Source organism: Moschus berezovskii, chromosome 13 (genome assembly GCF_049115385.1).
Source record: "Moschus berezovskii isolate FMDL1 chromosome 13, NW_MosBer_1.0, whole genome shotgun sequence".
NCBI lineage: Eukaryota > Metazoa > Chordata > Mammalia > Artiodactyla > Moschidae > Moschus > Moschus berezovskii.
The window spans coordinates 36,447,852-36,463,309 of record NC_142472.1 but is presented as its reverse complement, the minus strand read 5'-3'; the positions used below and the strand labels follow the sequence as shown (position 1 = coordinate 36,463,309).

The window sequence follows — 15,458 nt, the reverse complement described above, 5'->3', positions numbered from 1 at the left end:
TTTTAAAAAGACTAAGGGTTAATATGAAAAGCAAAAACTTAAACAAAATAGAATATCTTTATTTAAAAAAAGAAAGAAAGAAATAGCCTGTGCCATACCGAGATGCAGATTAATTAGCATCTTCGGAGCACAGGCTATAGGGTAGGGAAAGGTAGAAAGTGAGATGAGAAATGAAAGGAGGAGAGATCAAGGAGAGCTTTGGGCACAGTGCTGAGACGTTTCACCTCTGTTATAAGAAATGGGAAGATGAGCACCTCTAAAACATCTCTAAGAAGTTTCAACTCTGTTATAAGAAATGGGAAGATGAGCACCTCTAAAACATCTCTGTAAGTCATACCAAAGAACAGTGTGGTCCACATCTCACACACATTTGATTAGCCACTATTTTGTCTCCCAAACAATGCATTCAGTGGAAATCTTTGGGATTTCCATATCTTCAAGGAAAAAGAACATGTACCAAGTTTGTAAACACAGCATCTTACAAAATTAATCTTAATTTTAACTTAATTATGCAACAGTTTCACATTATCATAGGCTTTTAAGATTCATGATGCAAGTTACATTGGGATCTTTATTTTATACCCAGCAGGTCATGGAGATTCTCATTTTAATATATTGAATCTGAGTCACAGAAACTGCAAGTAAGCAATTCACACTAATTAAAATTAGTTTTAATTTTAAATTTATGATGTTTAAATGTCAGTCATTTTATATGACAAAGTGGCAGTGTAATATAAGGCTGAATAAAAGCAATGTTTCAAAAATAAAAGAAAAAATAGATAGTAGGGCAACTGACTGCTAGCTAATAATATAGATTTGTATAAACATACATGTAGGTGAACATATATATATAAATAAATACTTCTGAGCAAATAATGGGAACGAGTCAAGTTTATAAGTTCAAGATATTTTTATGGATATGATCAAAGATTTGTACTAATGCTCTTTCCTCAGTAAATGATAACTCTTGAGTTGAAAACAGCTGACTGAAGAGGCAGAAAACTGTAGAAAACGTGCCTGCTATCTCCTCAGGGATAGGACTGCCATTAGCCCAGGTTCCTACCAACATAGTCACTAACTACAGGAGGAAACAAACTACTTTCCTTTTTTTTAATAGGCAAAAACAAAGAGAAAATTATGCTTAAGTTGGATAAGTCAAAACAATCTCAAACTTTTCAAAATAAAAGATGATTAAGACGATCCAGAATACCTTCTTTAAGAGAAGTATGAATATCTTCCATATCGCATCTGATTTTAGCTCTGCAGTTTAACAACTTCTTATCCCAGATTGTTAAGACCTCCTTCTGACATGCACCAACTTCTTCATAATCCAATTTAACTTTTCTGGACTGCAGTTCATCTCTGCTTGCTACGAAACAAAGAGTTTGCATTAAGACTAATATGTTTTAAAACACAGAATTTGTAATGTTTTATTGCCTTTGTAAAACCTCAGCATATGACTTTTAGGAATCAACCACTAACATTTTCTCAAAATGAAAATTTTTGTAAAAAATGGAAGATACTTGAAAAGTTCTCAAATTCTGAGTCATTTCATATATTTTAAAAAAAGAAAAACAGGAATAACTTCAAAAGAGGTTTTACTCTCTATCTTCGAGATGACAAGTCTCCTAGACATAAAAAACAAACCATATTTTCCAGGCTAGAAATTTCAAATATTTGACAAATGTGATAGATAACTACAAAAGTGACAGTTTGCATCATTGTTAATACCATTAAAATGTTAATATTTTATATCCTATATCTATGAGAAAATAATGCCTCATGCTAACCTTGATTTGAGAAATATTTGATTATGATACCCTGATACATTCTTATAACTATTTCCAGAGTTAACCACACCATCTTTAACCACACTGACACTAGGTTACATATTCCTGTGTCCATTTTTAATAATCTTTAAGAGGAAAGTCAATTTTACTGAAGTTAACATTTTCATTTTTCGAAATAATACAAAATTTTCTCTGACTTGATTGTCTAAAATCTAAGCCCAGAGTTCATTAAAAGAAATGCTTATAAAAGCAACCAGTATCTACACCTCAGCTTTATCTTAAAGAGTTGATTCCAAAAGGGGAGAAGGGTGAAAAAACATGGAAGTATATTTCTTCTCTCTCATTAGGACCACATGAAACAGAAGTTCTAAATGTAATCTATAATCACTGAAGCTCCAGGGCTCAGCCATCTTACCTCCTGCAACACAAATCTCTGTCAGGCATCCAAAGTCCTCGACAGCACAAAAACAATAGCAGAATGAGTATTACCCTTTACTTAGTGTTCGAAGCCATTTCAAAAGAATTAAACCATCTTATAATAGACTGCTATTCTGGCAGGGCAGTAAAAATTTCTACTTAAAAGTCTACACATAATCAAAAGAAAAATCAAACTACCAAAAATTCCTCCTAGATACCACTAGATGGCTTTCTAGCATAGTTTAGTTTTGCTTTTCAATATCTGCTGAAGAACTGATGCTTTCAAACTCTGACGCTGAGGAAGACTCTTGAGAGTCCCTTAGACTGCAAGGAGATCCAACCAGCCAATCCTAAAGGAAATCAACCCTGAATATTCATTGGAAGGACTGCTGCTGAAGCAGAAGCTCCAATACTTTGGCCACCTGATGTGAAGAGCTGACTCATTGGAAAAGACCCTGATGTTGGGAAGGATTGAGGGCACGAGGAGAAGAAGGCAACAGAGGATGAGATGGTTGGATGGCACCACCGATTCAATGGACATGAAGTTGGGCAAATTCTGGGAGATAGTGAGGGACAGGGAAGCCTGGGGTACTGCAAAGAGTTGGACATGACTTGGCAACTGAACAGCAACAATTTGTTTTATGTTCATTTCCAAGACAAACGATACAATATTACAGTAATCCAAGCCTATGCCCCAACCAGTAACACTGAAAAAGCCGAAGTTGAATGGTCCTACAAAGACCTACAAGACCTTTTAGAACTAACACCCAAAAAAGATGTCCTTTTCATTACAGGGTACTGGAATGCAAAAGTAGGAAGTCCAGAAACTCCTGGAGTAACAGGCAAATTTGGCCTTGGAGCATGGAATGAAGCAGGGCAAAGATTGATCTTTCAACAGCAGAAGAGAAGACTCTACATATGGACATCACCAGATGGTCAACACCGAAATCAGATTGATTATATTCTTTGCAGCCAAAGATGGAGAAGCTCTATACAGTTAGCAAAAACAAGACCAGGAGCTGACTGTGGCTCAGATCATGAACTCCTTATTGCCAAATTCAGACTGAAATTGAAGAAAGTAGGGAAAACCACTAGACCATTCAGATATGACCTAAATCAAATCCCTTATGATTATACAGTGGAAGTGAGAAATAGATTTAAGGGACTAGATCTGATAGATACAGTGCCTGATGAACTCTGGACGGAGGTTTGTGACATTGTACATGAGACAGGGATTAAGACCATCTCCATGGAAAACAAATGCAAAAAAGCAAACTGGCTGTCTGGGGAGGCCTTACAAATAGCTGTGAAAAGAAGAAAAGCAAAAAGCAAAGGAGAAAAGGAAAGATATAAGCATCTGAATGCAGAGTTCCAAAGAATAGCAAGGAGAGATAAGAAACCCTTCCTTAGTGATCAATGCAAAGAAATAGAGGAAAACAACAGAATAGGAAAAACAAGAGATCTCTTCAAGAAAATTAGAGATACCAAGGGAACATTTCATGCAAAGATGGGCTTGATAAAGGACAGAAATGGTGTGGACCTAACAGAAGCAGAAGATATTAAGAAGAGGTGGCAAGAATACACAGAACAACTGTACAAAGAAGATCTTCATGACCCAGATAATCACGATGGTGTGATCACTCACCTAGAGCCAGACATTTTGGAATGTGAAGTCAAGTGGGCCTTAGAAAGCATCACTACGAACAAAGCTAGTGGAGGTGATGGAATTTCAATGGAGCTATTTCAAATCATGAAAGATGATGCTGTGAAAGTGTTGCACTCAATATGCCAGCAAATTTGGAAGACTCAGCAGTGGCCACAGGACTGGAAAAGGTCAGTCTTCATCCCAATCCCAAAGAAAGGCAATGCCAAAGAATGCTCAAACTACCGCACAATTGCAGTCATCTCACATGCTAGTAATGTCATGTTCAAAATTCTCCAGGCCAGGCTTCAGCAATACGTGAACTGTGAACTTCCAGTTGTTCAAGCTGGTTTTAGAATAGGCAGAGGCACCAGAGATCAAATTGCCAACATCCGCTGGATCATGAAGAAAGCAAGAGAGTTCCAGAAAAACATCTATTTCTGCTTCATTGACTATGCCAAAGCCTTTGACTGTGTGGATCACAACAAACTGTGGAACATTCTGAAAGAGATGGGAATACCAGACCACCTGACCTGCTTCTTGAGAAACCTGTATGCAGGTCAGGAAGCAACAGTCAGAACTGGACATAGAACAACAGACTGGTTCCAAATAGGAAAAGGAGTACGTCAAGGCTGTATATTGTCACCCTGCTTATTTAACTTATATGCAGAGTACATCATGAGGAACGCAGGGCTGGAAAAAGCACAAGCTGGAATCAAGATTGGCGTGAGAAATATCAATAACCTCAGATATGCAGATGACACCACCCTTATGGCAGAAAGTGAAGAGGAACTAAACAGCCTCTTGATGAAAGTGAAAGAGGAGAGTGAAAAAGTTGGCTTAAAGCTCAACATTCAGAAAACTAAGATCATGGCATCTGGTCCCATCACTTCATGGCAAATAGATGGGGAAACAGTGGAAACAGTGTCAGACTTTATTTTTGGGGGCTCCAAAATCACTGCGGATGATGACTGCAGCCATGAAATTAAAAGACGCTTACTCCTTGGAAGGAAAGTTATGACCAATCTAGATAGCATATTAAAAAGCAGAGACATTATTTTGCCAACAAAGGTCTGTCTAGTCAAGGCTATGGTTTTTCTCGTGGTCATGTATGGATGTGAGAGTTGGACTGTGAAGAAAGCTGATCGCCGAAGAACTGATGCTTTTGAACTGTGGTGTTGGAGAAGACTCTTGAGAGTCCCTTGGACTGCAAGGAGATCTAACCAGTCCATTCTAGAGGAGACCAGTCCTGGGTGTTCATTGGAAGGACTGATGCTAAAGCTGAAGCTCCAATACTTTGGCCACCTCATGCGATGAGTTGACTCACTGGAAAAGACTCAGATGTTGGGAGGGATTGGGGGCAGGAGGAGAAGGGGACGTCAGAGAATGAGATGGCTGGATGGCATCACCGACTCGATGGAGGTGGGTTTGAGTGAACTCCGGGAGTTGGTGATGGACAGAGAGGCCTGGCGTGCTGTGATTCATGGGGTCGCAAAGAGTTGGACACAACTGAGCGACTGAACTGAACTGAACTGACTGAGGATCATCATAGAAAAAGCTAATAATTAACATAATCCTACATATAACTTTACTAATTATATTTTTCATAATGGTGAAGAATAATATTTCCTCAGATTTTTTTTCTCCAACTTTCTCTGGATCATTATTCATTTAAAATAATAATCACCATCATCTACACCCTGAGGATAAAGTGCTAAGTAAGAACAGTTAATATCTGCCCTGGTTAAACAGGCAAGATCAAAGAACTATGAAAAAATGCTTATCCATTGGCTAACATTTGTAATGTGTTAAGCTATTTTTGTATGTGTATTTGTTACTTAAGTACAGAAATAAAAACAGAACTAACAAAGGTTTCTGATCATATATTCTAAATGTAACCTCTTCTCTTAGTCTGTCAATTTATACAGCCATATATAATACACAGAATTTGCAGTAATTTATAGTAAAACATTTCATTTCTTTATATTAACACATATATTTGAGAAATACTATATGGTGTACTGAGAAAAAAGCCTAAAAACTGTGGTAAATAAACTGGAATTTTCATACTTGTTTGCCAGTATAACACTGTTTGACCTTAGGTTAATTTTCTTAGCATCCCCAAGCCAGTCACTAACTCAGATGCAGAATAAAGAATGGAGCTAAATAATCTCTAAGACCATTTCCAGTTCAAACAGTCTATGTGATTCTAAAATTATCCGTTAGTATTTAATATAATATTCTACTGCACATACTCCTGTTAATGAAATCCGATTTCATGCTTTAAACGTTTTAAGAAAATGATAACCATCTTTTTTCTACCTCTTCTGTTTATGAGTTAGTTCAACATATATAAACTACAAAAAACATAAATTCAATTCCTTTCAAAATCTATGGAAGCTTGAGTGGGCATATTATTTATCACATCAAACTTTTAAAAGTTATGTTAATAACAATTAATTGCTTTTTTAATTCGAAAGAAAAGAAGATTTGTCTCCTAAAGATATTTAAAAGTCTTATAAACTTTCCCTTTTGCTAAGAATATAGTGTTAAGCAAAAATAAATTGTGCCCTAGCAAACTAAAAAGTGAAAAATTTAGTTGAACAATATAGTAAGAGGAATCTTTAGATGGTGAACACAGAAATGTGAAGACCTGCCTATACCAAAAGAAGCTTTATTGAAAGACAACATAATAAAAGCAAGTCAGAGAAAAACCTAGATTATAATTTTCCAATAATCTTAAAAGTCAAAGGCCCACATAAGTTAAACCATTCACTTTATAAATGTGAAAAAAAAAAGGCCCTTTATATTAAGTGATTTACCCAAGATAAGGGCTTTAATACCTTTTTCAGATTTTGGTACTGTCTACACACCTCCCTGTGTGTGATTCTATCAGCACTGGGGTAAATGACATTATTTCAGAGTCTGGAAAACACATTCTAAAGCATTTGGTATTCATAAATTTAATAGTCAAGCACTATGAATAGCACAATAGCAGTTATAAACTGTCCAAATAAAATTTTAATGACTTCAGTATGATTTTTAAATGGAAAATTTATAAAATAGTAACAATACATAGCACTTTTGATTTAATAGGCAATTAGTTGAATTGGACACAACATAATTTATTTGAAATAGGAATATTTCTCATCTTATGAATACAATTGGCCTGAAGTTTGAAAATCCTATTTGAAGAGAATATACTTTTTCATATTTAAGTCTCTTTTAAATTATACACAAAGATGTTAAACTTTCAGTTATATTAAAGCCACGACTTCATATTATATACATTCTATTACCTTCTATTATTCTATCACCCAAATATACTCAAAAGACATCTGATGTTTTAAATCTATCAAACAGAAATACAAATTTCTTAGGCTAACCTTTCCCCTGTCATAACCACCTCAGGAACTAGAAAGAAACAATTTTCATCAGTAGCTGTGTTTGCAAAATGGTGTATACAGTTGGAGAATGAGTGTGGGCAAGAGTATTAACAAACTACACCTTTAAATTACAGTATCACACCATCTCTTTAGCCCCATTTGAATAGCTAACCTTCAAGTTTCTGGTTTTCTTTTTCCATTCGAAGCAATAGGATCTGCTGGTGTATAGCTTTTCTCCATAAACATCTCAGTTCCTCTGACTTGTTTCTCTCGTCACCCTTTTCTGGGTCATCTTCATCAGACATGAATATCATCAGCGGTTCCTCCTCCATGGTTGGAGCAAGAGGGGACAGTGGCAGTAGCTCACTCCTGTCCAGGCCATCTGCAGAGAAGAAAACAGTGAGAGGCATTCCGAAGGTGTAACCCAGACCACACAAGTTCTCTCTGGACTTGACGTTCTCTCCTCCTGTGTTCCACCTTTAAAGCCGTACACAAAGGTGCCCTCCCAGTAAACTGTCAGTTTCTGGAACTATTGATTTGAGTCAATTCACTAGACTGAATTCCCCTTTCAGATTTCCCTCTCTTGTGAAATGAAAGCATGTATGATGTCACTACTTCTTCTTTCCGCACAAAATGACCTATAAGATAGGTGCTCCAAAATGATCTGGCCTTTCCCCAGGGTTCAACACTTCCGCAAATAACATCTATGTATATTCTCTGAGTGTGCAAAACAAAACAAAACAAAAAACAACTGAGTGACTCTGGGCACAGCCTGGCTCAGAACTCTGCTTACTCCTGAAACGAGGGACTCAGTCGCGTCCAATTCTTTGCAACCTCATGGACTGTAGCCCTCCAGGCTCCTCTGTCCATGAGATTTTCCAGGCAAGAATATTGGAGTGGGTTGCTATTCCCTTCTCCAGGGGATCTTCCTGACCCAGGGACTGAACCCATGTCTCCTGAGTTAGCAGGTGGATTCTTGATAAAGAATCTGAGCCACCCAGGAAGCCCCTGCAACACTATTACCCAATTTCCAGAGTTCATTCTCACCCTCCATTCCAGGCCATCTTTTCACTGTTGCGAATTTATTTTCATATTAACAAATAAGATTCTGTGTCTTAAAACACTTCAGTGGTTGCATATATCCCAAAGTCCAAACTCCTGGGAATAGCACATTGATCGTTTTAGACTTTGGCCTCAATCTTTCCAACCTCTTGTCTTCATCCTCTGCTCTTATGATGCTGATTTTCTCATGACTCCCTGACCCACAAAGTCCTCTGCAATGACTCTAGAGCTTTTCTGGTCCCTCTTTTCAAAAGATGTTTCTCCCAGCAATGAGTTTAAATAAAATACTTAACTTTTTTTTGAAAAACATTCCCTGACCACCCCAGCAGAGTTAATTTTGCCTCTAGAAACATTGTTTTCTTTATTAATTGACCTCTTCCCTACTCTTATTATTTACTTCCTTAATAATTAAAAAAAAAATCTTACTGTATGAATTTAAAACTTAGTACATTTGAATTTTGCTTTCTTGGTTTTAGAACTGCCCTCTAAATACCACTCAATTTTGACACATAGGGATCCAATTATATTTTCTTCCTTCTAGTTTCTAGGAAAACAGTTTTTGGTGTCTAAACACATGAAATGTTTTAGTTATCCTCTAATTCTTCCTCTTCCTTTCTTCCTTTCCTTCCTTTCTTCCTTGTGCAGTGTGATCAGAGAATATAGTGTGAATAATCAAGATTATCTGGAATTCATTTAAAAATCTTTACAGCGAAGTACATAAATAATTTTTACAACTATTCCATGTGTGCTGAAAATAAATAAATTTTCTCTGTAGGTGACAAGGTTCTATACAAATATCAGATCAAGCTTGTTCAATTGTGTTTCTCAAATATTATCTGTATTTAATTTCTCCAGATTTAATTTTCAGAGAGGAGTATGTTAAAATCTCCCATGAAAGTTATTTATTCATTTCTCTCTCAAATTCTCTTTAGTATTATTTTAGTGTTCTCATCATTGTTAAATCTTTCTGCTCCTTGTTACACTTACTTTGCCCCCTTGTATATTTTGCTTTAATTTCTTATAGGTCTAATATGGAAAGAAAGCTGGGGCTCTCCACTGGCTGATGTCTGCTGAGCGTACCTACATCCACTTCTTTATCGTTCAGTGTTTCTATGTGACTTTAGTGTGACTCCTAAAAGAATGCTGCTGCTGCTGCTAAGTCACTTCAGTCGTGTCCGACTCTGTGTGACCCCCATAGACGGAAGCCCACCAGGCTCCCCCGTCCCTGGGATTCTCAAGGAAAGAACACTGGAATGGGTTGCCATTTCCTTCTCCAATGTGTGAAAGTGAAAAGTGAAAGTGAAGTCGCTCAGTCGTGTCCGACCCTTAGCGACCCCACGGACTGCAGCCTACCAGGCTTCTCCGTCCATGGGATTTTCCAGCCAAGAGTACCTTTCCAAAAATAAAAAGATCTCTGACTTCTTTTCTATCACTACTCTAGTTCCCTCTGCACGATGAAGTAGGCCCCAAAAAAGGTTTTGGAAATTCCTTCCTTCCTTCCTTCATTCAACAGCATTCACTGTACGTCTAACAGGTTCTAATGATACATGACCATCTCGATATCCACTAGCTCGAATGTAAAATAGAGATGCTACTTCTCTACTGTAATCACTTAATCCTCTTTGTGCAAAAAGCATCGCCTTCCATCCCTGAGTCTAAGACAGTAGTGAGGGGTAAGTGACTGGCCAACGAACCCTGATGCATCGCGGAGGGAGATTTGCTCATGGGCGAGGCAACCCTGAGGAAGATGCGCTGCCTCCAGGAAACTCGGCGAGGAGTGACAGGGGTTCCTCCAGCGTTTAGGGACTCATTGCTGCAGGTGGACGAGGTCCTTTTTCTCCCCTCTCCATCACTGTGGAAAGCAGAGAAATAGATAACTTGTAAAGGAAACTGCGTAACGGGATCTTTCGTAACAAACCGGTAGCACAAGCCATTCACAAGTTCTACCAGCGGCAAGCACAAGCCACAGGCAACATGGAGCGATGCATCGCGAGGCACACGGATCACCCAGGCCACGACACCCCGGGACAGGTGCAGTCCAGGCACAGCCCACCTATCAGAAGCTCACCTGTTTCTACTCTTTCCATAGGAGCCAACCACTCTAAGTTCTACCCTGAGCAATAGAAGCGCTTATACAGAGGAACAAAGGCTGCTTAACTAAAGAATTTTAATTAGTATATTCTAAACATTGTAAATACTTTATTAAAAGATCATAAAGTTTTTCTTATAGCTTTTATAGAATGGACTGATAAGATAGCTTCTAGTTGCCTGTAACTGTTAAAATCCATCTCAAAAGTGTTAACCACCAATAGTTGGATCATGATAGAAAGTAACCTGAACAAAACAAGACAGTCAACCTTGGGATTACTGTTAAGTGGTATATTAAAGAAAAAAGTGTGGCCAAATCAACCGGATAGGTTCCATTTAAAAATACTAAACAGATTTCTTTAGAGCAGGACTTCTTAGAGAACATAATATGCAGGCATGCACTGTGACTCACCAAAGGTAAATAGTATACAGAAATTCCCTAACTTGCTTAAATTATTTGACCCTAGAATCACCTTCCTTAACTTTCTTGGGTGGGGTGCGGGGTGAGGTAGGCAGTTGGGGATGTCACATCTTTCTACATTAATGCTTTGTAATATGAACATACAGTAATGCTGGTCTGCTCTAAGAATTTCATTTTCTAGAAGAGAGTACTCTAAATTTTTCTGGGGCTATCTGCAGGAAAAGGTCATTTTTTTTTTAGAAGGTCATTATGACTCAAACTTAACTTTTGAGACCAATTACGTTAGCAGCCGAAACACCGTGCAATAACTGTTGCCACTCATGGTGATGGAAATATTTCGCTTTTTTACATTTTAAAGTCTCTGAGCTTCCTGAGAGAATGATGAACAATATTTGCATGTGGTGATTCCAACAAGTGAAGGTGCGAAATTTCTGATGGAACCAAGCATTGTTAGTAATTAGTGCAGAAATGAAGCTCAGCTAGAAAAGCCACCACCTCACTCACATACTCAGAGGAACTCCCTAAGGCTGAGACAATTCAGAATTCAGAAGGGCCAGTCAGCCCTTGTCTATCCTATTTGTATTTACTTTGCATATCCATACTCACAGTTATCAGGTCATTCAGTTGTTTCTAATCTTGATCTATCTTTCTAGATTAGGTAAATTAAGGTTAGGAAACAGAAATACTTTTGAGCTACCTCACAGAGAGCAAGTGACATGCAGTAAGTACCATGATACTTCAGGAAGTAGCTGATGCACATCCCAGTAGAGTCAAGCCCATTTTGTTTTGTATCCTGGATAATGTTATAACCTTAATATGTGTCCACAGTTCACCACTCTCTGTAATACTAACTGAATATGTCCACCTTTACTTCCCCTTTGGAAAGCCTTAATTCAATATTTTCCTTTTGGGAACTATAATTCATTCTATATATAATAGCTATATCCCAAGAAACACTCTTAACGTACCCTGTATCTTCATTTGTGTAACACTATTTGTATAACTGTTTGGCAGTTATGTGCTAAATGCCCAACTCAAGGATATATTTCTTAGCTCTGAGTACAGCAAATGGTAATTAATGGTAAGCACTCAACAAAAGGGGTTTCCCTGGTGGCTCAGTGGTAAAGAACCTGCCTGCCAATGCAAGAGACGGGGGTTCGATCTCTGGGGCAGGAAGACCCTCTGGAGAAGGAAATGGCAATCCACTCCTGTATTCTTGCCTGGTAAATTTCATGGACAAAGGAGCCTGGCATGCTATGGTCCACGAGATCACAAAGAATTGGACACGACTTAGCAACTGAACAACAAACTCAACAATTATCTGTGGAATACATTGATACTGCTGTTGTTGTTCCGTCGCTCAGTAGTCTCCCACTCTTTTCGACCCCATGGACTGGACTTTACTATCTCCCGGAGTTTAATCAAACTCATGTTTGTTGAATCAGTGATGCCATCCCAACATCTCATCCTCTGTTGTCCCCTTCTCTTCCTGCCTTCAATCTTTCCCAGCATCAGGGTCTTTTCCAGTGAGTCAGCTCTTCACATCAGGTGGCCAAATTATTGGAAATTGATATTGTAAAACCATAAAAACATGAACTCAGAAGGTTAAGTAAAATGGACAAAAAATGTTGGCTTGGCTTGTCAGGAATAAATAAAAGATCTACCTTCTTAAAACCTTTTGTTGATAGTCATGATTTTCAAGTTTTTCTGGCAAAAAGTTCTAATAGCTTCATTTCCCAAAAGCACAGACTAAGGTGTCAATGGCAGGTACTAACAATGACAATACATAATAAACAACATAAGGCATCTTTTTGTCCAGATAGTAACACACTGACATAAGACTATCCAATTTATAAGTTAATCCTAGGAAGCTAAGTGACTTAGGTAAAAGCAACAATTTCAATGCCTCACAAGATAAGTGTTCAATAAACAGTAGTTTCTTTTAACTCTTAGTATATCTAACAACAAAATTAGAATAAACCAAAGCAAAGGGATTCTGAAACTTTTGTATTTTAATGCTGGAATTAAAAAGATCTTTTCAAATTCAGTGTTAATAACATAGCAACTGTCTGGGTAGTACTAAAAGTACAACTGAGAAGAACCCATGTCATTTTCATTATTGCCTGTAAAATATACAATTTGGGGGGAATAGATTAAAAAACTGGTGCATAATGTACCCTTATATCAGCTCGCTGTTACAAATTTTAAAATTTCATAACATCTAAAACTTAAAATTCTGTAATCTAAACAAACTGCCAAAAAGACACATTTTCCTCATTTGTCTGGATTTTAATGGCCAGTAATAAGCCAAAAATTAACCGTTAAAATATAAGATAATGTTATATGAAAAGGAAATACTTACATAATAGACCATTGACCCTTTATCATGTACTAGAAAACGGCATCCTGAAAAAGCAGTTTGGTGGCCGAGATAAGGCAAAAATTGCCGTGCTTCATCAAGAAAAATGTGTGTCCAGAAGTCTGGGTCTAGAAAAGGGTTTCAACAGGGAGTTCGTATGTGCAACTTATGGCAGTTTACTTTTTGATTCAGATTTAATCAGCAACTTAACATTCCTAAGGCAGTAGTAATTTTAAGAATCAAAACCATGTGCATCAAAATTCTTAATCTCCCTACAGTTGATTCTTATTGATGTATGACAGAAAACCACAAAATTCTGTAATTATCCTTCAATTAAAAAATGTAAAACAATTATGAAACTCATAGAAGAAAATATATGAGTAAATCTTCAAGATTTTGAGTTAGATTAAGACTCCTTAAATATGTCACCAAAACCACAGGTGAAAAGAAAATATTAAAAAAAAAAATTCTTTATCTCACTTCAGAAACTTCACTGGGCTGAGGGGGTAAGTTTTTGTTTGAAGTTTTAAATTTTTGTTTTTTTTTAACTACAATATTAATTATCACTTCAGTTTCTCCTTTAAGTAATCCTAGGCAATGTCCACCTTTGGAGTAAAATTAAAAACAAAACAACATGTGATATTTTTTTATAGTAATAATAAAGCTAACACAAATAGACATACCATGTGCCAGGCATCGTTCAAGGCATTTCATAAGTATGAACTCATTTCAACCTCACAGCAACTTTATGGGGTAGATGGTATTACAATTCCTATTTTTAGTGAGAAAACTGAGGCAAAAAGAAGCTAAGTCATTTGCCCACAGTCTCAGAGATATAGTGGGGGAGTCAGGATTCAAACCCAGGCAATCCAGAATCCAGACACTTAGGCTCTGTAGTTTACTATGTCAAGGTAAACACCCTTTGCATTAGTTCAGACAAAGCCCTATTGTTTCATAAAAATAAAGCTGTCAGGACTCCCAGGTTCCCCTGTATTTCTAGGGTAAAAAATCAGTCTGTAATTAGCATTAAGTCTTTAGGTCTGTATTTCTCTTTCCTTTTTTTTTTAATGGAATAATGTCATTTTACATTATTATAGAGTATTATTATATTATGTGTTCATTTATATAAATGTCTCACTTTGTTTTCTTTTGAAACCATTGAGTTTCAAAATGTAAACACTTTTTTATTTTTAAATAGGAGGATCAAATAGAAAACACATTAATATATATATCAACATATATTGGAGAAGGAAATGGCAACCTACTCCAGTATTCTTGCCTGGGAAATCCCGTAGACAGAGGATCCTGGCAGGTCCATGGGGTCACAAAAAAGTTGGACACAACTAATCCACTAAACAGTAACAACAAAAAAAAAACCATTTAACAGAAATCTGAAAAGGCTTTCTCTTTGTAAATGCCTCAAGAAAGGCTGCATGGGATAACACTGTGTTGCAGTTTGAGAGTTCTTCCCACAAGGCCCATAGTACTATTTAATTTATAATTACTTTAGGTGGACTAATAGCTTATGTAAGCCCTGGTTTCAACTGGGTACCCACCTATCATCCTATGGAATATCTTTACTAATTAAATAAAACAGAATAAGCTAATCAAGTGGAAATCAATTAAGCTGAATCAAACGAGATAGATTCATCAATGTATAAAACAAAAAAAGAACAAAAAGAATTTTATTTCCTAAACTCTATACTGAACAAAAAAAAAATTTTTAATTAAGTTCTTTGTACTGGAATTTAAAATATCTCTGGGGAGCTCATTTGCTTATTCATTTTCTTATAACTTAATGTTATATAAATTATATTAAGCAAGATATTAACCATTTCTGGGGTTCAGTATAACCATATATAAAATAATAGGCCAGATGACCACTAAGGTAAAACACAGACCTAGTTCCATGTGTATAGTAGAACCTTCTAGGAAGGACACAGAAAATCTTAACATTTCTGTTGGGCTTTTGGAAGTAGATAAGAAATATTACTGAAATGGTCTTACATGCAACCATTAAAAAATATAGGTCAGTTACAAATCTTAGTCACTAATGACTTAGTCATTATCTTATCAATGTGGCCCCAAATAATTTTTTCTCTTTGAACATCTCATGCTAGCCCAATCTTTTATACTGGATTTTAACTCCCATTAGAAAGAAATCTAAATGTCAGTGACCCCAACAGGAAGATAGGAATGTCTGTTTTCCACTGGGTGTGTGATATGAGCAAAGCATAGAAACTAGAAAAGAATAATCATTTTCAGTTAAGCTAGTCAGCAGTGATTCTGGACA

The 15,458-nt window shown here is 36.8% G+C and overlaps 1 protein-coding gene across 4 annotated transcripts in view; it reads right to left on the bottom strand.

Moving 5' to 3' along the window:
- Nucleotides 1-15,458, bottom strand: part of TBC1D4 (TBC1 domain family member 4) — a 234,269-nt gene that overhangs the window by 26,727 nt on the left and 192,084 nt on the right. For all 4 annotated transcript variants that reach the window (XM_055426465.2, XM_055426466.2, XM_055426468.2 and 1 more), the window contains 3 exons: nucleotides 9,992-10,149; nucleotides 7,408-7,617; nucleotides 1,211-1,369 (listed from right to left, as the gene is read on the bottom strand). In XM_055426465.2, coding sequence (XP_055282440.2) covers nucleotides 1,211-1,369; nucleotides 7,408-7,617; nucleotides 9,992-10,149 — 527 coding nt within the window. The remainder of the gene's footprint in view (nucleotides 1-1,210; nucleotides 1,370-7,407; nucleotides 7,618-9,991; nucleotides 10,150-15,458) is intronic.